General features: G+C 53.9%; 1 protein-coding gene across 1 annotated transcript in view; it reads left to right on the forward strand.

Moving 5' to 3' along the window:
- RADIL (Rap associating with DIL domain) overlaps window positions 1-24745 on the forward strand; it is a 126701-nt gene that overhangs the window by 49807 nt on the left and 52149 nt on the right. Inside the window, 1 exon segment of the mRNA XM_053894244.1 lies at window positions 13403-14001. Coding sequence (XP_053750219.1) covers window positions 13403-14001 — 599 coding nt within the window.

The following is a 24745-nucleotide window of genomic DNA, read 5'->3' on the forward strand; positions in this document are numbered from 1 at the left end:
CTGATCTGGAGACTAAGGCTCAGAGAGGTTAAGTAACTTGTCCAAGGGCACACAGCCAGTATGTGGCAGCCATGGGCTCTCCCCCACTCCACTGTCTGCTCCCTAAAACACCGGCAACCCCATTTTTGGGTTCCCAGCCCGTGGATAGGAGCGCTTGAAATGGTGGTAGTCTCCGTGTTTCTGTTTCAGCCGGTTCACGTGCTCTGAACGGTTATTGCAAAGGTGTGAGGCTTCATTCAGTAGCCCCGCATTCAGGCCAGCGTGGGAGACACGGGCAGAAACTCCCACCCAGTCTTTCAAAGGACGCTCATTTGGGGGAGCGTGTAGCCATCTGGCTCCTAGTGGCCGGGTGGCTGGGAGGGGCCGCGCTGTGTCTCTCCCTAGACTTACTCTGAGGACACTCTGGCCAGATGCCGGCGCTCACCGCAGCAGCCGGATTCCCTGCGAGGGCTCCGAGCCCCGGGTCCCGACGGGACACCTGCCCACGCACGGGTGGCTGGCAGGAAATGTGTGGATCCCAGACCCATCAGCCTTTCTGGTTGCCTTACTTGAGGTGAGATGAGCAAGTCTGGGAGCCTGAGCAACGCTGACCTTGAACATGAGCCAGAAGGGGTGGCACAGCTCGGTTTTGTCCCCGGAGAGTGAGGATGAGAGCGGGGCAGTGATACGCCCGGGGCACAGAGCCAGGTCGGGCTGGGGCCAGTGCCTTTCCCTCCCATACTTTTCTTTTCTTCCCTGGGTCCCGCAGCCCATGCTCTGGGTAGAAGGCTGTGGCGAATCCTGAGCCATCCGGTGACTGGATGTGCAGCCCTCTGCTGCCTCTCTCACAGCCTGGTGGCTCAGGCGGCGTGGCTCCCCCTGGTCTGGCAGGAAGGAAGCACCAGCCCTCCCCCGTGGCCTTGCTTTCCGTGCGTGGATGTGAAGCTTCCCTCTTGCTGTGTGATTTTCGGCAGATTACTTGCCCTCTCTGGGCTTTCGTCTGGTCTGCTGTTAAAAAGAGCTGGTTTGGTTGGTCTTACTCAGCTGATTGTAAGCTGCTGCCGGTCCGTTTCCAAACTGTGCACGTCAGGGATGAGCACGGAGCCCAAACTGGCGGGCTGGCTGGCTTGACTCCGCATGGCAGACCCTTCCCCAGATTGAGGAGAGGTCCCCTGGGGGAGCAGAGGGCTGTGGACCCAGCTCCTCCCGGGAGTAACACTGAGACCCTCCTCTGTGCCCAGACGCCTCTGATAGATACCGTGTAGGGAAAATAAAGGGAACCCCAGGGGACGGAGAAACACCATACGTCACGTACAGAAGCTCTGTGCAGTCTGGTGTCGACCCGGGTGGCTATTTACGCGTAAGTCCACTAAAATTAAATAAAAACAGAAATTCAGTGCCGCGGGGTACTAGCCACATTTGAAGTGCTTACTGAGTAGCCACGTCTGGCTAGTTGCTCCCAGCGCAGGTAAAGACAATCTCCATCGTTCCAGAAGCTTCCGTTGGACAAACACTAGTACATCAGTGGTTCTCAAACTTTTTGGAACCCCTTTGTGCCCTTAAAAATCGTTGAGGACACCAAAGAACCTGTGTTTATGGGCTATCTCTAATATTGACATTCATCACCCTTGAAGTTAAAAGGGACAACATTTGAAAATACCTATTCGCGTAAAGATAACCGCATTTCACATTAACCTAAGTAACATATTTTTCTACTCAAAGTAACGATTTTTTCCAAACAAAAGAGATTCGGGTCGAGGCGTGGCATTGTCTTACGTTCTTGCACATTTCTCGAAATGTCTGGCTTAACAGAAGACAACTGGAATCTCGTGCTTGCTTTGACACGAGCGTGTGACCATCGCCTGTGATGTAGCCTCGGGAAACCTTTGCATGAAGGCCGCGGAGGGACAGATAAATAATGTAGCGGTAGTATGAAAACAGCTTGACCTCGGGCCTTGGGAGACTTTCCCCTTTGTGGTACAGTTGGTAACAAATGTTGCACACACCAACACTCTCCCAGAGCTGGAGCTGGAGAGGTGGGCGGGACTGGGAGGCAGAGGGGTTGTGAGCGACCGTCAGGGACACCCGGTTGAGGGCAGGCCCTACATCTTTACCGATCATGCCCAGTGCCCAACACAGCACATGGCACTTAGGTGCTCGGTGCACATTTGTGGGGGGAGCGGGGGGAGCTCAGTCTGTATCTCCTCCTCCTCTTCGGAGGTGGGGAAGGTGAGGCTCGGGAGCCTCCTGTAGGCGTCGGCCCTTCGCATCCAGGCTGCAGACCTGAGCTTGATATTTTTGGAGAGCTGGTTTAGCAGCTTCCACTGCCTCCGGCAGGGTTCTCGGTTCCATCCCCCTCTTTATCTGCGTAACAGGCCATATACAGCCGGCTCTAGACATGTGCACATTTTGTTCTTGTATCTTTCTTGTATGTTTCTCCCGGCAGCACCTGGCAGGAGGGAATTGCTGTTTCCTTATTACATGGGGAGCCTGAGGCTGTTGGGAGAGGCCGCCTGACTTGCCCAAGGTCATCCGGTGGTGCAGGGCAGGGCTGGAACCCAAGTCATGGCCCTGGGGTGTCACACCCTCCTCCTTCCACTGGCTTGCTCCCTGTGAGCTGAGCTCTGGGGCAGCGGATGAAGGCCTCTCCTTGAGGTCCTCGTGGGGCCTCGTTCTCCTGTCTTTAGCAACGCCATCCCTTGGCTGCTCAGTTCCTGAGCTGAGTCCGTTTTACCTGAGCCCCGAAAGGCTTGAGAATGCTTCTGCATTCTCTGCTCCTGCCTTTGGGAACTGGCAAGGGCTGGGACTCTCTGCAGGGGGCACGGACACTGGAGCCCAAAGCCTCTCACAGGGCCTGGCAGCCAGTGAGCCCCGAGTTGTGGGACTGCTGTTCGTTACCGGGGCACGGTGGGCGGTGGGCGGCGGGCACAGCCCTGATTGGTTATCCCGGGTCTGCGTGGAGTCCCTGTGCCCATCCAACCTGCTGGCTCCTGACAGCCTTCTCTGTGCAAGCCGGCCTTGTGATGGGCTCTCAGGACCGACCTGCGCCCTCGTAGTGGTGTTAGGAGGGGAGATGCATCACTCCGGCTGCGGCCCGTATCAGGAGGGTCACCTGTGCGTCATGGGATCTGCCTGGCGTGGGTCAGCGGTCCTCCTCCGTTTATTCCCAGATGCCTGTCTCCCAAACCTTTTTGATTACTACCCATCAGGAGAAATGCATTTTACACTGTGATTCCAGTTTACACATCCGTCGCCGACGCAGCCCCAGTTTGTGTGATGCGCTACCCGCCCTGTCGGTCCTACCCCTTGTCATTTATTCAGGTTGCTGGTTGTAACCCACCAAGTGACTTTTACGCCGCAAGAGTGGGTCTGAACCGTCAGCTCTGGGAATCGTTCTGGGTGGTACTGTCCTGCAAAGCCATGGGCACTGGTAGTGGGTGCTTAGTGCCTGTTCTGCCGTGATTGGGGGGGATCGGCGTGGTGCCATACCTCGGGAACGTGCGTGCCCAAGGCCAGATGGGGACAGTTAAAGAGAAAGAAGTTAGTAGCCTCAGAGGATCTGGCAGCTCAGAACCCTGACCCCACTGAGAGGAATGCAAGACCAGATTTTTGGGTCTCTTATCCTGGTGATGATGGCCCCACGTTCTGGGGGGCCCTGAGGCTGGATGGGTCATAGAAATCTCCGGCGGGCTGAATGTGTGTCCGCCTTGATTCAGGCAGGGCTGGGAAGGGAGACAGTGAATCTGTTTGAAACGTGAGGGGACCCAATTTTGCAAGGGCTGTTTTGCCTCCATAAGCAATTTCAAATTTCGGGCCCTGACCCCGCTGAATGAATCGCCCGCCAGGCCTGTTTACATTGCCGGGTTTCACTACAAATCTGTCCGCTTCTGCGCAGGAATGGTTCCTGTTGCTTGTTAAGGCCTTTCTTGGGGGGGCGGGGAGGGGGAAGCGGGAGCTCTGACTGTCCTTTACACTCGTCTTTCTAGACCTAGAGTGTCTACGGCGTCGGGGACTGGCATCTGTGGCATGACTTTTTTAAAATGTCCTGCTGGTATTGGACCCTCTCTGTGTTTGTGAAATTGCTATTTTGTATTAACACAACGTTTGATAAACATTTGTAGGAAGAGGAATAATCCTGTCTGTGAATGTTCTTGTTCCCAGTGGAGTAGAAAGAATTTAAAAAAAAATAAAAATTCAAGATGCCTCACTCTGGCCCAGTTGTCTTCTTACAAATAACATCTGTCCATTCTTTTTATAAAAGCAGTCTTGTTCACTATAGAAAACTTGGAATATTTAGAAAAGCATGAAGTAAACTAAAAAGCTTGCATTAGCTCTCTGTTGCTGTAAAACAAATTATCCTAAAATATAGTGGCTTAAAACATCAATAATCGTCAACATCTCTCCTGGCTACCCCTGGAAAAGACAGTCTTTTTCCATGGTTGGTAAGGTTCCAGCTGTGAAAACATCAAAAGCAAAGACATCTTTTGTTTTCCTTGTCATTATTTTTAATGTTTATTTTTTATTTTTCTTTTTAATTTTTTAAAAATGTTTACTTATTTTTGAGAGAGAGAGAGAGAGACAGAGTGCAAGCAGGGGAGGGGCAGAGAGAGAGGGAGACACAGAATTCAAAGGCTCCGGGCTCTGAGCTGTCAGCACAGATCCCGATGTAGGGCTGGAACCCATGAACACTGAGATCATGACCTGAGCTGAAGTCGGATGCTTAACTGACTGAGCCGCCCAAGTGCCCCCAAAGACATCTTTTTTTTTCTTTTTTTTCTTTTTGCTTTTTTTCTCCTCCCCTCCCCTTCCCTTTCTTTTGTTAGAGAGCACGAGTAGGGGAGGTACAGAGGAGAGAGAGAATCTTAAGCAGGCTGCATACCCAGCACTGAGTTCAAGGCGGGGCTTGATCTCACAACCAGGAGATCATGACCTGAGACAAAATCAAGAGTCACACGCTTAACCAGCTGAGCCACCCAGGTGCCCCAAGCAAAGATATTTTAATCCATACCCACAAGTGACTTCCCTGTTGGTCTGGGTTTCCCTTTACAATGTGGCAGCTGGGTCCCAAGAGAAAGAAAGAGCCAGGCAAGAGACATAGTGTTGTTCACGACCTAGCCTTGGAAGTCGTGTAACTTCACTTCTGCCTGCCGTGTTCTACTGTTGGACACTGCTAAAAAGTCCTCATGGGGGGGGGGGGGGGAGCCCTCCCAAGGTAAGGGGAGTGTGTTTTCTCGAGACCACATGTGGTCATGTTTGTGATTTTATGTTGTGATCATATCACATGGTGATATTTTTGGCTGATGAAATTGATTCTAACTCCTACTTGGGATTGAAAAACAACTTTTCAACATGTTCCCCAGTCCCAAGACTGGGACTAGAATTTCCAGAGGCTTCACTACCTGAATAGTTGATTGATTAACTGGGGGGTAGATTATTTAAGTCCCACCCAGACTAAAATCTTTAACAGTCAAGTAAATGTTCAAGTTCTGTTAAACAAACACTCAAGAGTAAAGTGACTTGACATCACTTATTTTAATGGCACTGAACCCTTTGAGCTGAACACATCTATGACCTCTGGCTTCATTTCCCATATATATGACTTGAATTCCTGTTTTCCAATTAAATATCTTACCTGAGCTACAGATCCAAATACCTACTAGAAATCTACATCAGAATAGACGTATCAACTTTAAATTGAATAATCTCAAATACCATGAGTCCTGGTACCCTGTGCTTTCCCAGGGCATACATTGTTGACTGGAAGTTGCTCAGCATATGATGTGCCAAGAAAAATAACAATCGCTGAGTTTTGACTGATGAGTGTACAAGGAATGGCCCAACCCAGAGCACTGCTATTTATGGGTTGTGGCAGTGAGTTCATCAGGAATGGGATCCCGGGATGAAGTGTGGCCAACCCCTTCTAGTGATGTGGCCAGAAAGAAGGGCCGGGATCTAAGGTTCTCCATGTGCCTGCTGCCACCTGTCCTTGTCTTCTGGTCCCCTCAAGAGCCCTGGCTTTCTGCCTCTAGACCCATCACCCCCGGAAACCTGCACTTTGACCTTAACCAGATGCTTTTTCTTTGGGCTCCTTTGCCCCTTTGGTTGATTGAGTCCCGGGACTCCGGTGCCCTCTGGTGGCCACAGAGGGCAGCTCAACACAACATTTTATTTGTGGATTTCCAAAGGCCTTCAACCCTTTATAGTTTAGACTTGTTTTGCTCACCTGCCCATGGGCCTGGAGCAGGGATACAAAGATGAATAAAACTCAGTTCTTGTCCTTGATAAGCTTCCAGGTGAGGGGATGCAAAGGAGATGGGTGGGAATCTATTCATTCCTTTTGTTTACTCATTTAACCGCTACTGAGCACCTACCTAGTAGGTACTGAGTATGGCAGTAAGGAAGGCAGTTGGAGTGCCTCCCTTTACAGAACACAGACGCCCGTGGGCGTTAAATACTCCAGAAAATACATTTAGATAGTGATACATGCCTATGAATGAAATAAAACATGTAACGAGATAGAGAATGACCATAGGGGTGACCGTCAAGAGAATGGTCTGGAGACAGTAATGGAGCTGAGTTTTAATGAGAGGAAGGTGCCAGCATTCAGACACAAAAGGAGGAGCATTTTAGGAAGAGGAGACAGCCAAGGGAAAAAGGCTTCAGAGGAGGGAATGAGCTTAGAGCGTTTGAAAGCAGGAGTTTGGTATGGCTGGAGCCCTGTGGTGGAGGGAGCAGTGGGCCGGTCAGCAGGGCCAGCTGGGATAGGGTTTGAGCCCTGCCTGAGTCTCTGCAAAGGGGAGTCATGGGGGAGCGTGGGCCGAGGAGTAGCGTCTCATTTGTCTTTAAGAAACATAGTTTGATATGATGGGAACCCACGGGAGCACAGGGGAGGCGTCTAGATCCAACTCTGGCAGTCAGGGAGGCCTTCCTGGATAAAGCGTATTAGTTATCCATTCCTGCATAGCAAACTGTCCCCAAACTCAGTGGCTTACATTAATAAGAAGCATTTATCATCGCACAGTTTCTGGGAATTGGGGCATAGCTTTGCTGGGCGGTTCCGGCTCGGGGTCCCTCATGAGGTGCCGTCAGCTGTATTCATCTGAAGGTTGTTGAGGCTGGAGGGCTCACATCCAAGATGGCGCACTCATGTGGATGGCAGGTTGGTGCTGGCTGTTGGTTTCTCACCATGTGGATCTCTCTAGGGCTGCTTGAGTGTTCTCTCAACACAACCGGCAGCTTCCCCCAGAGCGAGGGATCCCAGAGAAAGCAAGGAAGCCACGCCTTTTATGGTTTAGCTCCAGAAGTCACGCTGTCATTTTGGCAGATCTCGTTGATTACATAGGTCGGGGCTATTCAGCACGGGAGGGGACCCCACAGGGGTGTGAACACCAGAGGGTGTGAATTGTTGGGGATCTCCTGGGAGGTCGGCTGCCTAATCTGAGTCCTAAAGGAAGAGTGCCAATTGGCCAGGTGATGAAGATTAAGGTTAGGGGCTGAACTGTGTCCCCTTGAAATTCTTAGGTTGAAGCCCTGATTCCCTCTGCCTCAGAATGCAACTGTATTTGCAGTTAGGGCCTTTAAGAGGTGATTAAGGTAAAACGAGGTCATCGGGATGGGCCCTAATCCAGTATGACTGGTGTCCGTGTAAGAGAAGATTAGGACACAGAGGGACACACAGGGAGACACCCATGTGAGGGCGCAAGGAGAAGACAGCCATCTGCAAGACAAAGACAGAGGCCTCAGGAGAAGCCAAACCTGAGGACGCCTTGATCTTGGCCCTCTAGTCTCCAGAACTGTGAGCAAATAAATATTTGCCGTTGAAGCCGCCCAGTTTGTGGTATTTTGTTATGGCGGCCCCAGCAAACTAACAGAGTGGAGGAAAGGTGTTCCAAGGCCTGAGCCAAATAGTTGGCATTGCTAGATCCTGAAGAGCAGGGGGCCGGCAAACTCTTTCTGTACAGAAGCAGAGAGTAGTATTCATTCTCAGTTATTCCAGGCCTTAAGGTCTCTGTTGCAAGAAAACAGTTATAGACAATACCTAAACAAATGGGTGTAGCTCTGTTCCAATAAAACTTTATTTATCAAAGCAGCAGCCCAGAGGCCATAGTTTGGCAACCCCTGCCGAAGAGGGGTGCAGGGAGGAGTGGGAGATGAGCCTGGGTCATGGTGAGAACCAGGCTCTCCTTTCAGCCCTGATACCTGCCTCTTGAGGGTCAAGGTTGGGTGTGTGTATATGTATATGGGGAGTCCTATAAAGGTTCTTACATGTATGGGGGGAGTCCTGTAAAGGGGATTGTTCGATCACATGGTCTCAGGCTCAGTTCTTGGCTCCACCTGTCCGGCCTCTCTGAACCTTTATTTCGTCATCTGCAAAGTGAGCGCGACAACATCTGAGTCACAAGAGTCGATGTGAGCTCTGGGGCCTCGCTACAGCCCCTCACATAGGGTCTGGCACACTGTAGGTAGGTGGTCTATAAATATCCGTTCCCAGCCTCCCCTTTCCTCCTGCATATATGCAATCGTTACTATAAGAATTTATACCCCAGTAGCAACATGGCAGCAAAAAGCTTCACTCCCAGGGGTAGAATTAGGCATCTACACCCAAGACCACATGAATCCCCCATGTGACAAAGGGACAATCTTTCACCAAGTGAAAGTCTTTCCCCCAACCGGAGGGCTGGTGCCAAAGCGAGTTTTAAGGACACGAGCTTCTTTTAAAACACCTTATCCAACGAGGTTGTTGGGCCAGAGCCCTGGAGCTGACCTGGCCCCGTTTTGCATCGTTTTAAGCAGAGGCGTCATGTTCTGATTTGTCATTTAAAACTCAGGCTGCGGGGTAGGGGACAGATTGTAGGGGAGATGGAACCTGCCACCCTTGTCTCCTCTCAGTGTCTTAGATGTTCATATATTGGGGACGCCCCCCTTTTGGTAAGCGTTTGCTTTACCCTTGTCCCTCCTTTTCTTTGTCCTGTCCATTGGGGGACTACAAAGTGGGGACACAACAGCCCACCGGTCTCCCAGAGCCTTAGAGGAGCAAGTGGCCCCTGAGCTTAGTGTGGCCCCGCCTCTCCTGCAGAGGCCCCACCTCTTGAGCTGGAGACAGGGGTGGGCCGCCTAGTCCTGTCTCTCCGCAGCCAGCCCGCCCTCATCTGGAGACCCCGCCCCGATCTTGGAGGCCACGCCCACACCCATTAATTGGCCGGCAGGTGGCGCTGGCGCCCCGCCCAACATCTCACCAGCTCCGCCCCTCCCTTGAGGCCCCGCCTTCTCAGGGTCTCGTCCTCGTCCATTGGGTGGCCGGCGGGAGGAGACACCGCCCCGCCCGTCGGGCCCCGCCCCCGAGAGGCCTCGCCCCCCCCTAAGGTCCCGCCCCGTCCGTTGGGCGGCCGGCAGGAGGCGCCGCGCCACGCGCGGGCGCGGGGCGAGGGTCGAGGGCGCGGGCCGACGTTGGTGTGGGAGCCGCGCGGAAACGCAGCGGCGGCGGACTGTGTCGGAGGTGAGTGCGGGGTGCGCGAGGAGCGGCGGCCGGGGCGCCGGGGCGCGGAGCCGGCCGGCGGGGAGGCCGCGGGGCGCGTGCTGGGGCAACGGGGCCCTCACGGGGCATCTCTTGGGCAGTTCTGGCCAGGCTTGTCCGGTTGCCATGGAGACCGGCTACGGTCGGGCTCCCGGGCGCGGTCCCGGGGGGGGGGGGGGGACCCGAAGCGGGGCGAGCGCGGGCGAGCCGGCCTGCGGGTTCCAGGGTTCGCCTGAGGCCACCGTCCCCTGAGACCCGGGAATCTGGCCCCCCACTGCAGGGGACCCCTGGGCCTCAGCCTCCCTGGTGCTCCCTTAGAGGGGGGTCTGGCATTGCGGGCGCCGCGGGGGAGCAGGGCGCGGGGGTCCGCGCCCTCCCTCCAGGGTCGGGTGACATTCCCCCCCCACCCACCCCCGCCCACAGCCCGTCCCGGTTTTCCTGTTCACGCAGCAGCGCGTTCCCCACTCGTATGCCAGCCGAAAGCATTGTCTCCCAGCTATTTCTGTACCACCTCCGGCCCCTCGACAAATACTGCATCTAAGAAAACAGATGCTGAGCTGGAGCTCCTGGGGGCCCCGTGGAAGAAACTGGTTTATTTCCCGTCAGGGAGCCGGTTGGTGGGACCGCGGGGGGAGCTGCAGACGCGCCGGCTCAGCGCACTGCCCCCCCCCCCCGCCCTCAAGTGTTTGGTTAATCTGAATTGTCCGAAAGAATTTTGTCAGTCGCCAGTGATTACAGGTGTCTCCGGTTAGCACGGGGCCACCTCTCGTGCATTCCAGAGAGGAGCCAGTCCTTAATCCCACTGGTGGAAAAAGCCCCCTCTAAGGCGGGTAGCATGTCAGAATCACATCTGATTAAATTCTTCTTGTATTTGAGAGCCTTGCTTCGGCTGGAGCTGTCGAGGTAGGGTTTATGGATGGTGGGGATAAAGCAGAGCCTGAGTCTGTCCTCTTCCTTCCCTGTCCTGGTGGAAATTCTAATGGGTTCCACATTGTGTTGTTGGGCCGGCCGTGCGCCTCCACCCATCTCGTCAGCCCGGCACTGACCTCGCTGGCTTCCCTCGCTGGTGTGACTTACGCTTGTTTTCATCAGAAATCGGATTCTTCCTTGAGAACAAGAGAAAAACATTCTCTAAGAGAAGCAACAGCAGGTGTCCTGCACCCTTGGGCCCGCGTTTCCCCAAACATTTGTATGGAAGAGAAAGAGTAGAGCATGGGGCAGAAAAGGGCAAGGCGGGTCACGCCTCCCAAACCCAGGTCGGGTTACCCCGGGGGGCGCCTGCCCTCCTGCCCTTGCCAGAAACGGGTCCGGCAAAGTGTGACAGATAGGCTGTCCTCCGCATTCTGTCTGTGAAGGACGCTGGCGAGGGAACACGTGGCCGCCACCAGTGGCTGCTCTCTGAAGATGGCCACCAAGGGAATGCCTGTGAGGAGAAGGCGGCTTCCTTGACAACACAGACCACACAGTCCAGGGTCTGTGTTCGCCGGGGCTCCTTGGGGCTTAAGGAGGGGCACCCGAAGAGAACAGATCACACCCTCTCTTGCATGTTCTCTCGTCTTGACGTGATTTTGCTGACTTTGCTTTGGAATCCTGCTGAGGAGAAGGGAGGGGAGCTCACTTCTGAGGCCCTGGGAGGGGACCTAGCAGTGTTGTAAGTCGTTTTTTTTTTTTTTTTTTTTTTTTTTTTTTTTAAGTTTATTTATTTTGAGGCAGAGAGCATGAGTGAGCAGGGCAGGGGCAGAGAGAGAGGGAGAGAGAATCCCCAGCAGGCTCTGAGCTGTGAATGCAGAGCCCGATGTGGGGCTCAATCCCACAACCTGAGAGATCATGACCGGAGCCAAAATCAAGAGTCAGACGCTTAACCGACCGAGCCACCCAGGGGCCACTCTAGTTCTTTTTTTTTTTTTTTGTATTAAAGTAGAGTTGTATATGTCTCAGACCTTGCAGAACCCGGACCCACTGCCAGACGCACAATAGCCGTTGCCTTCTCCGCAGTATCTGGGCGTCTTTCCCGTAGTTTACGGCGTGATATTCAAGTTTACGTTCAGACATCTTGAAAGGCAGAGGCTTCCAAGCCCCTGGGCCACTTTGGGTTTGGGCCGAGGCCCTGGGGCCTGTGCTTGAAGGAGGAGGCCGAGTAAGCCAAGTGTCCGTGGAGGGTTCAGGTCCTTTGAGAACGTGCTGGCCCAGAGGCTTCTGAGCCAGGGTGTCCTGAGAGGCAAGCTGTGTACGTAATTCGCGAGCTCCAGTCTTCAGAAAGCTACTGCATAAAAAACAGCTTTGCGGTGGTAAAGCATAAATGACAGGCTGTACAACACGAGGAGGGTCCCCCACCCGCCCCCCCAAAGGGCAGACGTTAGTGTTCGGAACCTAGTCTTTGGCGCGTGAAGCTGTCAGCAGCAGCTTGAAGAGTTCAGGCTTTTCTGAGGGTTGTATGATGGCGGACAGATCCCGGATGGTTCTAGAGGAGTTGAACGGAGGGTCTGCTTCCGAGCTTCCTTCACAGCAGCCCTGGAGGGAGGGAGACACTTAGCGCATGTGACCGAAGCCCGGGTGCACGACTAGCAAGAGGCCCAAGCACAGTGTCAGTGTCGCAAGCACCTTACGCTTCGAGTTCCCGGGGCGGGGGCGGGGGGGCGGGTGCCCAGTGTGGGTTCTTTTGTTCGCGAGGCTCCCTGGTGACTCTCTCCTGCCCTAGGCGGACAGCCTCACTTCCTGAAAGCCTTTTCCAGAGCTGCTGGAGCCAGAGGTGGGTCAGGACTGGGGACGCTGACTTCAGCTGAATGAGCGCTGATGTTTGTCACAGTGGAGGTGGGACCCAGGCCCCTGTTTCCAGAGCCTTGGGAGAGTAGACTTTTCTTGGTTAGCCTGTCTGGTTTTGTCTTTGGCGAGGGCAGCAGCATAGAAGTGGGGTACAGTAGTTAGGTGATGGGTCTGATTTTCCAGTGTCCCCCACTTGCTGCAAAGCCTTGGTGTTCATGAAGCGGAGACCCTTCTTTTTCTCGTGCCTTCCTGCTCCCTACAGTGCTTGCGGGAGAGCCTGGCAAATATCTCTTTAGAATTCTCAGACCCTTCGAGCTCTAGGGGCTTTGGATTGAGGATTTTTAGACACACCGAAGTGTCCCAGAGCTGTTTTCTAATTTCCCCAGCAAGATTGCATCTGTGGCCTGGACAGGGCCTGAATACCAGGCTGGATGCGGTGGGTGGAATGCATACATTCCAGTCATGCCTCCCCTGGTTCTGGAAGAGCCCTTTTGTGTCCACTGTGGTCGTGTGGACGTTGTAGGGCCAGGCAAGGGCCAGTGAGGGACAGCATTTTGGGTGGGGGGGGGGGGTGTCTGTGTTTTGAATGTCTGATCACTCACCACTCTGTTAACGTGCCTGCGACTTTGCCTGTTTTCCTACATCCACGTGCTTGCGATTAATTTCCCGTATTAGACGCAGCGGTGGCGGAGAGGCTGGGCTGGGGAGATCAGGCTTGCTGCCCTCCGTGGGCTGCCTCCCACGAGACCTGGCCAGCCCCGTGGCGATTCTGCCAGGCAAGCGCTCTCATCCCCACGCCCGCTGGCCCTCTTTCTTGGCTGCCTACCGCGCAGGACGCATGTGCCCAGCACGTCCCAGAAGCCAGAACCCTGCAGCCGAGTGTGTCTTACCTTTTGGTGACCTCATCGTGCTTCCTGGAAACGGCTTTCCTTGAAGGGTGCTTCGGGCCATTCAGACCTGCTTAGTTCCTTGCAGTCCCTGCTGGTTTCAGTCATATTCTGCCTCAGGTGCTTGGGGGGGTGGGGTGGGGGGGGGAGACTTGGCCCCTCTGGCTCCGTTGGGGCCCCGGGCCCCGGGCGGCCGAGCCTCGCTCCCTCTTGTCGCTCATGATGGTTGATGCTAACCCGCCTTACGTTTTTCTCTCAGGACACGGCCTTTACCCTGCCATCGGCCAGAGCCGTCGGTCCTTGTCCGTGAAGGCTGGCCCACCATGTTTTATGGGACCCACTTCATCATGTCTCCACCCACCAAGAGCAAGCTAAAGCGGCAGAGCCAGCTGCTGTCCAGCGTGCTGTCCCGGACGCTGAGCTACAAGTACCGCGACCTGGACACCACCTTTTCCAGCCTGGGCGCCAGCGACGACCCCGCGGAGCTCTCCACCCAGCTCTCGGCCCCCGGGGTCCTGAAGGTGTTCGGGGACAGCGTCTGCTCGGGCACCCACTACAAGAGCGTCCTGGCCACGGGCACGTCCAGCGCCCAGGAGCTGGTGAAGGAGGCCCTGGAGCGCTACGCCCTGAGCCCCGAGTGCGCCAGCCAGTACGTGCTGTGCGACGTGGTGGGCCAGGCCGGCGACTCTGGGCAGCAGTGGCGGGCCGAAGGCTTTCGGGTGTTTGGGGACAACGAGAAGCCCCTCCTGATCCAGGAATTATGGAAACCCCGCGAGGGCTTGTCCCGGAGGTTTGAGCTGAGAAAGAGGTCAGACGTGGAAGAGCTGGCAGCCAAGGACGTGGACACCGTGACGGCAGGTGAGAACGAGAGAAGGTTCAGGAAGAGCAGGGGCTGGTCAGGGGAGAATGAAAAGGCAGAGGCTCGGGATCCGTTTGGGGGAAAACTCGTCTGTCACGGTGTCTGAGGACTTTTTTTTTTTTTTTAATGTTTATTTTATTTTTGAGAGAGAGACAGAGTGCGAGCAGGGGAGGGGCAGAGAGAGAGGGAGACACAGACTCTGAACCAGGCCCCAGGCTTTGAGCTGTCAGCACAGAGCCTGACGGGAGGCTCGAACTCACGAACTGTGAGATCATGACCTGAACGGAAGTCGGACGCCCACCGACTGAGCCACCCAGGCGCCCCTTGAGGACTTCTTAATCAAAGTTGCTGTGGAGACTGCAGTTGGTCTATACTGCGGGACACGTGCGCGTGCTGTAGTGGCTCCTGATGGAGTCTTGCAGTGTCGTAGGGCAGGTCCCTCCTTTGTTCCAGCTCCCCAGTCATGTCCTTTGCTGCAGACAGCCGTGCACAGCCGCGCAGGTGGCCGAGGGGTTATGGGAAGTCCCATGGTGCCCGAGGTGTGGGGTGAGTCTTTGGAACAGTCCAGTGAAGGGACAAGGAGGTGTGAAGGGTCTCCAGAGGTGATGGGGTGCCTGGGGCACTTGGAGGCCTGTGGGCCAGGGCTCTGTGTCTGTTTGGCTGGTTCGGCTGGTGGAGAGGAACTGATTATCTTAATAGGTAAACGCCATAAGAAATCATTTTCTTCCAGAGCCAAAAGACTCTTCGGTGTATCTCAGATCATAGTTGGCTTTTTCTTAATTTCTTGTAGAAAATGGTGGCTTTATTCAGAAAAGGGACTTGTCTTCTGTGGTTCTCAGCAGAAGGATGTTTAACGGCCTTAGGGGACTTGTCATTTGATTTCACAATATCCCAGGATCGAAAGAGGCCTTGAGCACTCCTGACCTGTTGTGTGTGCCCCCGAGGGGTTGCAAATGCTCCTTTTCTCTAGTTCTGCTTCTGGCGTGGGGCCCGCTTTGTACCTTCAGTGTGGAGATGAGCAGTGGAACTCCAGGGACCGGGGTCACTCAGGCCTGATGGGGACCTCCGTGTCCCACAGTCCAGGGGTGTGCCGCGGTTGGCATCCAGCAGCAGCCGTCCTCTGTTACCTTGGGCAGATCACTTCACCCCCGTGGCCTCAGTTTCCTGATCTGGATAATGGGGGCATGACTTCCCAGTCACGGGCGTTAGTGATGTACGCAAAGCACTTAGCATGGTGCTTGGCAGACGCTCAGGGAGTTAGAGTTGTGTATTATTGTTAACGTTTCCTGTACGTGGTAAGCAGTTTGTCCTGTGTGCTTATAGGCAGAAGTTGGGGGTCCTACTGACAGGGGGGACATCTGATCGCTGATGCCATTTGGAGTTGCTGGCACGTGGCGGCAATAAAAAGCTCGCCAACTGGAGTTGACATTTTTGCAGTCAACTCTCCCTGGCCCGGCACCCTAACGTCCCCACCCTGTGGGCCCAGGGTCTGGCGTTCCATCCGGCCCTGCCTTGCCTCGATCCAGCGCACTCTGGCCCCGTCATTCAGAAGATGCCCCAGGAGGCCAGGCAGACCTGCTGAGAGGCCGCTGGTGTTCAGCTCGTGGTCATTGTCCTGCTCGGTGTTTGTTCTGCGGGGCGGAGGGCAAAAGCGCATGGGTCTCTGGGCCCCGGGTGTCGGCTAGGACGTTGGAAAGCTTGCTCTGTATTGCACAGGTGAGGGGACCAGGGGCCAGAGGCCATCTGTAGGAAGGGGGTCTTTATCTCCTGTTCACCAACCCCTTACGGACGGTGTTCCTTTTACGTCAGTCGAGGCAAGAGAAGGCCGCATTGCCCACGGCCTATTCAACTTGGCATTGGTTTTGCAAAACCTTTCAAATAAAGAGTCCATTGAATGGGACCAGTCTCACGGACACACTTGGCCGGGCCGGAGGCGGGTTGTGTTACCTGCCTGAAGCAGGCCTCCTGGACCCCAGGGAATCACCCTTTGCTGCTGGCTTTCCCATGGGGCGTGGTCCGGGACTGCGGGGCCTCCTGACCGTGCTGTCCCCCTGCCAGCGACGGTAGAATTGGTGCAGTGAGGCCTGCGGAGGCTGAGCTGTCCGAGCGGACCCCGAGGAGCCGAAGGGGGTGTTTGGCGTTGACTTGCTGTTTCTGTGTCAAGTCTGATAGCGAGAAAGAATCTCCAGCTTGTTGGTCTGCCCTGCTCGGGAGATGCCCCCAGCGCCTGGCCGTCCTCTGGGTGCCCGGCTGGCCTGTGTGCCGCGCTGAGGCTGTGTGGTGGCATTTGCAGTGGTGAAATCAACGCCCACGGAGGTGGAGCGTTTTAGGGCCTGGGACGGTGGTGATTCCACCGCAGAGCAGCGCTCCAGGGCTTCTCTGTGCGTCTTTTCCCCCAAAGAGCAGGGGAGGTTGACCCTACAATTCTAGTGAGCCATCTGGAAAGAGTGGTGGTAAAGGGAAGGGACTGCCTGTGTGTGTGCGCACGTGTGCAGGCGTGTCCGTCTGTGTGCAGGTGTGTGTGCATGTGCGTGCGCGGGAATTAACGCTGGCCTTCTCTGGCTTCAGGTGACCGAGCACCGTCGCAGTGAAGGACTCCTCGGGTCGCTAGTGAGCCGGGGCTCCCTAGTCCTGGTTCAGAGTAAACCGGAGCCGACGCCCCCTCCCGGCTGCTCTTTGGAGCTGAGGAGCAGCTGCGAGCGGGTGCCGGGTGCTGGGGACCCACCACGGGCCCCTCTCCTGCAGGCTCGCTGGGGTCCGCTCACAATCCCGGGGCGAAGGAGGGTGTGCCAGAGGCTTCCCCGTGGCGCCGGAACGAGGATCCACGGGCTCTCCTTCCCCGTTCGGACCCTTGTCACGCACCCGTAGTCACGCACTCGGACACTTTGGGTTTCGTTTTCCATAAATATTGTCTTTTTGCAGCTGCCGGCTCCCCTGATTTCCAGAGTCTCAAAATACTGTGTGTCTGCTCTGGGAGAGGGCGGCTGGCGTGGGGGGCGCCGCGAGGCCCCTCCTGTGTGCGTTTTCCCGGAAGGCTGGTGTCCAGGGCCGGGAGCACTGACAGGCCTCTGCGTCTCGTCACCGACAGAGACAACAATCGCTTCTGTGCACTTCGGGGTGGGGTGACAACCGGGCCATGTGGTCTTCGTCAGTGGCGTGGGGAGGGCGAGAGAGAAGGTGCGTTTGTGTCCCCAGGACGGAAGTGTGTGTTCAGCTTCGATTTCTCAACCTTGGCCTCACGGACAAGTTAGGTCAGTAGTTTGCTGTGCGGGCCAACCTGTGCGCATTGGCGGGCATTCGGCGACGTTCCAGGCCTCTGCCCGCTGGATGCTAGCAGCACCCCTGCCGACTGTGACAACCAAACGTGTCTCTGGGAGGGCATTGCCAGGTGGCCCGGGGGGCAAACTTGCCGGGACACGGAGCCACTGAACCGGACGGAGCGGCTGCACCGAGCGCCTCACCGTTGGGGCCAGCGGCCACGTGCCTTCGTGACCCTCAGGCCGCACTCTCCCTCCAGGGGCTCCCTGAGGACTCGGCGCCCTGAAAGCCCAGTGTCTTGAGGGTGGCATGGAGCTTCTTTTTCTGCCCGTGGATGCCTTTTCTGTGTGGCGTGCGTGGCCCTCAGAGGCTTGGCATTGTTCTGTCCCCTGCAGGCGGTGTCTCCTTCTCTTCTTTGGGTGTCCTCTTAGAAGAAGGCCAGCTTAGAGCATTTCCGAAGCCGCTGTGACTCGAGGTGTGCAGGCCACGCCATTCCGGGCATCTCTGCCTCTGTCACTGGGCTTGTGACTAACCGTCTGCACGGTATGGGGGCATACAGTAGGTGCTCATTAAAAGCCCATTGAAGTACTAACGCACGGAAGGAGAGCCACCTCCCAAGTTTCACTTTCCACGTGCATCCAAGACTCCAGAGTTTGGCTCCATTTTCTTTTCTTTTAAAAATTTTTTTAGTGTGTATTTTTGAGAGAGAGAGAGCGAGCCAGTGCGAGCAGGGGAGGGGCAGAGAGAGAGAGGGAGACGCAGAATCCGAAGCAGGCCCCGGGCTCCGAGCTGTCCGCACAGAGCCTGACATGGGGCTCGAACCCATGAACCGTGAGATCGTGACTTGAGCCAAAGTCGGACGCCCAACCGACTGGGCCAGCCGGGCGCCCCATCCGTTTTCTTTGCTAGGGGTTGGAGACGGGGCGGCGAGAGGGTGGTGTTCCGACGGCGTGGCAGTCCACTAGTGCCAGCTGTGGCTTCGAGCGACTGGGAGTGTGTCCCTCGGGTACCTGAGTGTGCAGCCCGCCACACTCCTTTCTCCTTTAGGCCCAGCTGGAGTGGCCGGGGGTGGTGGAGAGGCCGTCTCTGAGCACCTGACTCTGAGTATGTGGTTCCTCCCACCTTCTCCTCCATGGATGGGCAGGCAGGGCCTCGACCCCGGTGACAGACAGGGATGTTGAGGCTTCAGGGGGGCCCTCTGCTGTCTCCACCCACCGATTGTGCCCTGTGAATTCTGTCCTCACACGTCCCCCGACCTCTCTGTGCTTTTGACGTTTTTTCTTTCGCCGTGGATCTGATCTTTAATAACTTCTCTCAGGATGAAGGAGGCGATCTGGATTTTCTTCTCCTTTTATTTTAGCAGGAATCGCCTTGTGGGTCTTGAGTGAGACTCTTTGAGCGTATTTGCGGTGATGGACTCATTGTGGGCAGCATTTATCTTATGTGGTTTGGTAGAAAGCAAGACAACCCCTAACTTGCCTCATCAATCTTAAAGTAGAAAAGTAATTGAGCTTAAAAGACATTTTTGAGGATTTTTAATTCAGAGAGAACATAAAATTGAATGGTTAGTTGCTCACAGCCCATCTTACCCTTTAATTCACTGCATAGATTTTTTTTTTTTTTAAGTTAAGTCTTCAGCGTCACAGAGAAGCGCAGCGGCAGCGGCAGAGGCAGCTTCGCGGCCCTGTTCCGGGAAGCTGGGTGGCGCCCGCCCGGGGCCTGGCTAGCGGCACCACCCCCTTCCCCGGGACTTGCCACCTCGTCCTACGAGGAGCCTCCCAAGTCAGGTGCTCCTACGAGGAGCCTCCCAAGTCAGGTGCACATTCGGAAGATGTGACACGTAAGAGGAAATGGCTCGGGGACCGGTGTGGACGGGGGGCAGGGAAGGGATTTAGCCAATGAGGGAAGTGCGTGCCTGTGGGGGGTGCAGGCCCTCCTGGGGTGTTGGGCCGGAAGGGATTAGGTGTCAGGTTGAGGGGATGAGAGAGGATACCAGACACCGGTCAGCCCCTCGGAGCCACAGGCCTCCACCTTTCTTCACATTTGGCCCCCAGTCGGGATGCTCCCGAGGTGAGAGCGGATGTTTATTGGTTGGCACGAATAACCAGCGATTCCGTGAACTGAACAGCACCGAACTCAGATTTCCTAAAACCTCTTCATAGTTGTGGTGAAACTGATTTTAAAAGTCTAGAAGTAGATAGATTTAAAACCACTCATTTAGCCAGCATTTGCTGTCTAACTAGTACAACAAATCCACCTGGTTCTCGAGGCCCTTCTGTGTTGTACCAAACCGCAGTGAAATGAATCAGCCTCTTGAACGTGGTCTTGAAGGAGGCAGACATAAAAGCAAAAGTTTGCATTTGGTTACACGGCAAGAGAGACCTCACTTGGGTTAACCGTGTGAAGCATTTCTAAGAAGTATTAACATATTAACCACTATGTTTTATTACCACTTAAACCGTGTTCATAGCTGTTGGTTCCCAAAAGTGACTTATAATTTTGGGGAAAGATTTTGGGGGATATATTTAAATCATATAGAATAGTTTATCTCATGGGTTTATTTATTTGTTTATTTGTTTAGGGAGAGAGTAAGCACAATTGCAGGAGGGGCAGAGGGAGAGGGAGAGAGAGACTCTTAAGCAGCCTCCACACCCAGCATGGAGCCCGACAGGGTGGAGGGGGGGCCTGAACTCACGAACCGTGAGATCATGACCTGAGCCGAAATCAAGTGTTAGACACTTAACCCACTGAGCCACCCAGGCGCCCCCTCTCAGGGTTTTAGATGATATACTCACGTAAACAGAGAATGCTAGCCAACTATCTTTTCTTCCTTCTGAAGGTTGACGTGGCGGAAATGTTTGCTGAGGTCTGGGACACACATTCAGATGTGTCCACAGTGACAGCAGTAAATGAGGCCCAAGTCCACCTTCTTTGCTGTGCTGTCCTTGCACAGACTGAGTCCATCTTTGTGAAAGAATACCGGTTCTCGAATGCCCAAGATAGGTCTGAACAGGATGAGCAGGGGTAGTGGGTATTGATCTCCTAAGCTCTGAGATAGGTGATAAAGTCATGGTAACTGAAGGCATGTGGTCTGTGGACAGGAACATCCAAGCCGACGGAAGGAACAGAATAGAGAAGGCAGAGGCAGCCCTATGTTGACTGACCCAGTGGGAATTTGGCACAGTGTAGATCGCGTCACAGATTGTGGGGAAAGGGTTTTATAAATGGTGTTGGGATGACTGGCTTCAGCCAAAAGAAGAAAGATTTCATAGAGAAGGCTTAAAAGGCACAAACCATAAGGGGAAGAGGTAGATGGATTTGACTATATCAGAGCTTAAACTTTCTCTTCAACTGAGGACAGTGTATAATAAGATTAAGGTCTACCTGTGGTGCTGTAAATTTCACTCAGACCTGGTTTTCCATCGCCTACATAAACCACCTTATCCATTTCCCTAATCACGGGCACTCAGGTCGCATCCAGCCTCTTCCCACTACAAACACTGGCGCTCCCACCCTGTTGAGGGTCTGTGCAGAGTCCTCGGAGGGCATTCTCCCAGGAAGGAATTTCTGGATTACAGATGTATCCACTTTGTTTCCTACTAAGCGCTGACGGACAGCAGCTTCTCCAGAAAGGCTGCCATGACGATGGTGTGCTTTCTTGTGTGGTCCTTCCGCATCCTTAGGCACGGAGTATGAGCCCCCGGCCCTCAAAAATCTCCCTTGGAATCGCTCTTAAGTCAAAAGGTGCTGTAATGTTAATGTAGTAAGGGTCCTAGAGTCACGCAGACGTAGAAAGTCCCTGTAGCCAACTGGTATGAGTAACTGTGAACTGAGTCGCACGATGATTTCCCAATGTGTAGATTTGAAACCGGCCTCTACCTTATCAAAATTCAAGAACTGCGTCTTCTGGATATTGATTAGCCAGTGACTCGAAGGAGAAAGAATTTTATTTTTTGTGCTCATTCACTAATTTGTCATCAAATATTTGTTGGGCGCCACTCTGTTAGGTGCTGGATATATAGCAGTTGACAAAACAAAGAGGTTGTGTTCTCATGGAGCTTAAGAGTCTAGTGGGAAGTAAAGACAAAGAAATAATCACACGAAAACCATACTTACAAATTGTGATATGTGCCATGGAAGAAAAGCACATGAGCTAATTTCGCATGAAGGTTAGGGAAATTCTCACTGAGGAGGTAAAATGTAAGCCAGTCTTAAAGATGATGACATATTAACCAGGTGAAGGGCAGCAGATACTTGGTGGGGCGGGAAGAGCTCTCTGGGCAGAGGGAACAGCTGTGTACAGACTCCAGGAGGAGAGAGAATGAAGCAAATTCAAGGCACTGAAAGAAGGCCCGTGTGGCTGGAGCGTGGGGGGAGCTGTGGGCAGTGGGGCTGGGGAGATGGTCAGGGGAAAGACAGACAAGCTTGGGTCGTTGGGTATTTTAGATTTAGACTAAGTATAATGGGAGACCACCGAAGGGATTAAAATACCACTCTGGCTCCCAGGCAGAAAATACTTGAGGGGCGCCTGGGTGGCTCAGTCAGTGGGGCAACTGACTTTGGCTCGGGTCACGATCTCACGGTTCGTGAGTTTGAGCCCCGCGTCGGGCTCTGTGCGGACAGCTCGGAGCCTGGAGCCTGCTTCGGATTCTGTGTCTCCCTCTCCCTCTTCCCCTACCCCGCTGGCACTCTGTCTCTCTCTCAAAACGAAATAAATACTAAAAAAATATTTAAAAAAAGAAAATACCTGAAAAGGTCAGTAATAGGAGATGATTAGATTATTGTAGGAACCTAGATGAGAGTTGGCGGTAGCCTCCAGTAGAGTTCGGAGGGAACACGTAGAGAGAAGTGTGTGAATTGCAGATATATTCTGGAGGCAGGATCACTAATATTTGTAAAGAACTAGATGCTGAGTGTGAGAAAGAGGGAGATGTTGAGAATGACCGCCAGGTTTCTGGTATGCCCAGTTGGGTGGATGGAGATGCCATGCCCTAAACGGTGACTACTGAGAGAGAAACAAATTATGGAGGGAGGACTAAGAGGTCTCTTTGGACTATGTTAAGTTTGAGACATTCAACGGAGGTGGTAGACAGGAAGTCAGATAATATGCATCTGCAGCTTAGAAGAGAGTCTGTTACAAAAACTTGAATTAAGCTGTAAGTGGGTGATATTTAAAGCTGTGAAAACTGAGATCATCTAGGCAGCGAATGTATATGCGATAAGGAGAAACGAGGGCTTGGTACGGAAACTGGAGTGACACCAACTCTAGAGGCTAAATCATGGAGGAGCAGGCAGCAAATTAGGCTGAGGAGAGGCCAGAGATGCACAAGGCGGGACAAAGAGTGTGGTGCCATGGAGGCCAAGAAGAGGCCACCATAGACCAAAAGAATGTAGACCATTGGGTTAAACAATATGGCAGTCACCAAAGACCTTACTGAGAGCTGTGCTGCTGGAATGTGGAGCTTGCAAGCCGTATTGAAGTGGGCTGAAAACCAGGTACTTCTATTCTTGTAATATGTGGGCTTACTTACCCTAGAAAATCTTTCTGTATAGAGTACCTGGAAGGGTTGGTTGAAACATAAAAAAAATTCTCCTTTAAGATGCCAAGCCGAGTGCCTAAGAAAATAAAGTAGGTCAGCAGGGTTGAAAGAACCCCCAAAGAGGTGCTTTGAAACCTCAGAAACTTAACTGATTCTAAAGCTCTCATTGCTCTGGAGGCATTTGCCAGTCCTTGTAACCAAGAACCTTTATTTTAGCAGCTGCCCAGGAAAGAGGCAGAGCTTCGGGACCTACAGAGGTAGAGAAATGGAAATGAAACTCCCAGATATGGTTGCAACTCTCAAAGGGTGACACACTGAATGAAAAGATGGGGTAGGAAGAACCTGCTACCTGGTGAAAGGAGATGACAAAGTGTTATCTTCCTTCCTCCCTCCTTCCTTCCTTTCCTCCTTCCTTTCTTCCTTCCCTCCCTCCTTCCTCCCTTCCCTTCCTTCCTCTCCTCCTTCCTTCCTTCCTTCCCTCCCTCCTTCCTTCCTTCCTCCCTTCTCTCCCTTCCCTCCTTCCTTCCTTCCTCCCTCCCCTCCTTCCTTCCTCCCTTCCTCCCCTCCCTGCCTCCTTCTTCCCTTCCTTCCTCCCTTCCTTCCCTCCCTCCTTCCTTCCTCCCCTCCTTCCTTCTTCCTTCCTTCCCTCCCTCCCCCCTTCCTTCCCTCCTTCCTTCCTCCCCTCCTTCCTTCTTCCTTCCTTCCCTCCCTCCTTTCTTCCTTCCCTCCTTCCTTCCTTCCCTTCCTCCCTCCCCTCCCTCCTTCCTTCCTTCTTTTCCTTCCTTCTTTTCCTTCCTTCTTTTCCTTCCTTCCTTCCTTCCTCCCCTCCTTCCTTCCTCCCCTCCTTCCTTCCTTCCTCCTTCCTTCCTTCCTCCCTCCTTCCTTCCTTTCCTCCTTCCTTTCTTCCTTCCCTCCCTCCTTCCTCCCTTCCCTCCCTTCCTCTCCTCCTTCCTTCCTTCCCTCCCTCCTTCCTTCCTTCCTTCCTCCCTTCTCTCCCTTCCCTCCTCCCTCCCCTCCTTCCTTCCTCCCTTCCTTCCCTCCCTGCCTCCTTCTTCCCTTCCTTCCTCCCTTCCTTCCCTCCCTCCTTCCTTCCTCCCCTCCTTCCTTCTTCCTTCCTTCCCTCCCTCCCCCCTTCCTTCCCTCCTTTCTTCCTTCCCTTCCTCCCTCCCCTCCCTCCTTCCTTCCTTCCTTCTTTTCCTTCCTTCCTTCCTTCCTTCCTTCCTTCCTTCCTTCCTTCCTCCCCTCCTTCCTTCCTTCCCTCTCTGTCTCCTTCTTCCCTTCCTTCCCTCCCTCCTTCCTTCCTCCCTCCTTCCTTCCTCCCTTCCTTCCTCTGTCCTTCCTTCCCTCCTTTCTTCCACCCCTCCCTCCCTCCTTCCTTCCCTCCTTCCTTCCTTCCCTTCCTTCCTCCTTCCTTCCTTCCTCCTTCCTTCCTTCCTCCTTCCCTCCCTCCTTCATTCCTTATTTATTTATTTATTTATTTAATATTTTAGAGGGAGACAGCACACAATGGGGGAGAGGGGCAGAGGGAGAAAGAGAGAAAGAGAATTTTAAGCAGGATCCATTCTCAGTATGGAGCCGAACATGTGGCTCAAGCCCACGACCCTGGGATCATGACCTGAGCTGAAATCAAGAGTCGGACGTTCAACCGAATGGGCCACCCAGGCGCCCCTAGAGTTCTCTTTCTTGACCTGGGGTCTGGGTGGGGAAAACTCCCCTAGAATGGAAAAATACTTTTCCTCTCACATGCGTTTGGGGTTCAAAATCGCACTACTCTGGTAATCTGGCTAGTCCTTGGAAGAGGAATTAAATTACATTGTACATTTGATAGTGTACAAAGACATCTGATAGAAACAAAGCAAATCCTCTTTGGGAGGACATCCACACAGGCATCCCAAGCCTCACCAGAGATGAGCTCACAGTCCCAAAATTACAAGACACGTGAAAT

This window comes from Panthera pardus, unplaced genomic scaffold, assembly GCF_024362965.1.
Source record: "Panthera pardus isolate Hobbes unplaced genomic scaffold, ASM2436296v1 HiC_scaffold_4, whole genome shotgun sequence".
NCBI lineage: Eukaryota > Metazoa > Chordata > Mammalia > Carnivora > Felidae > Panthera > Panthera pardus.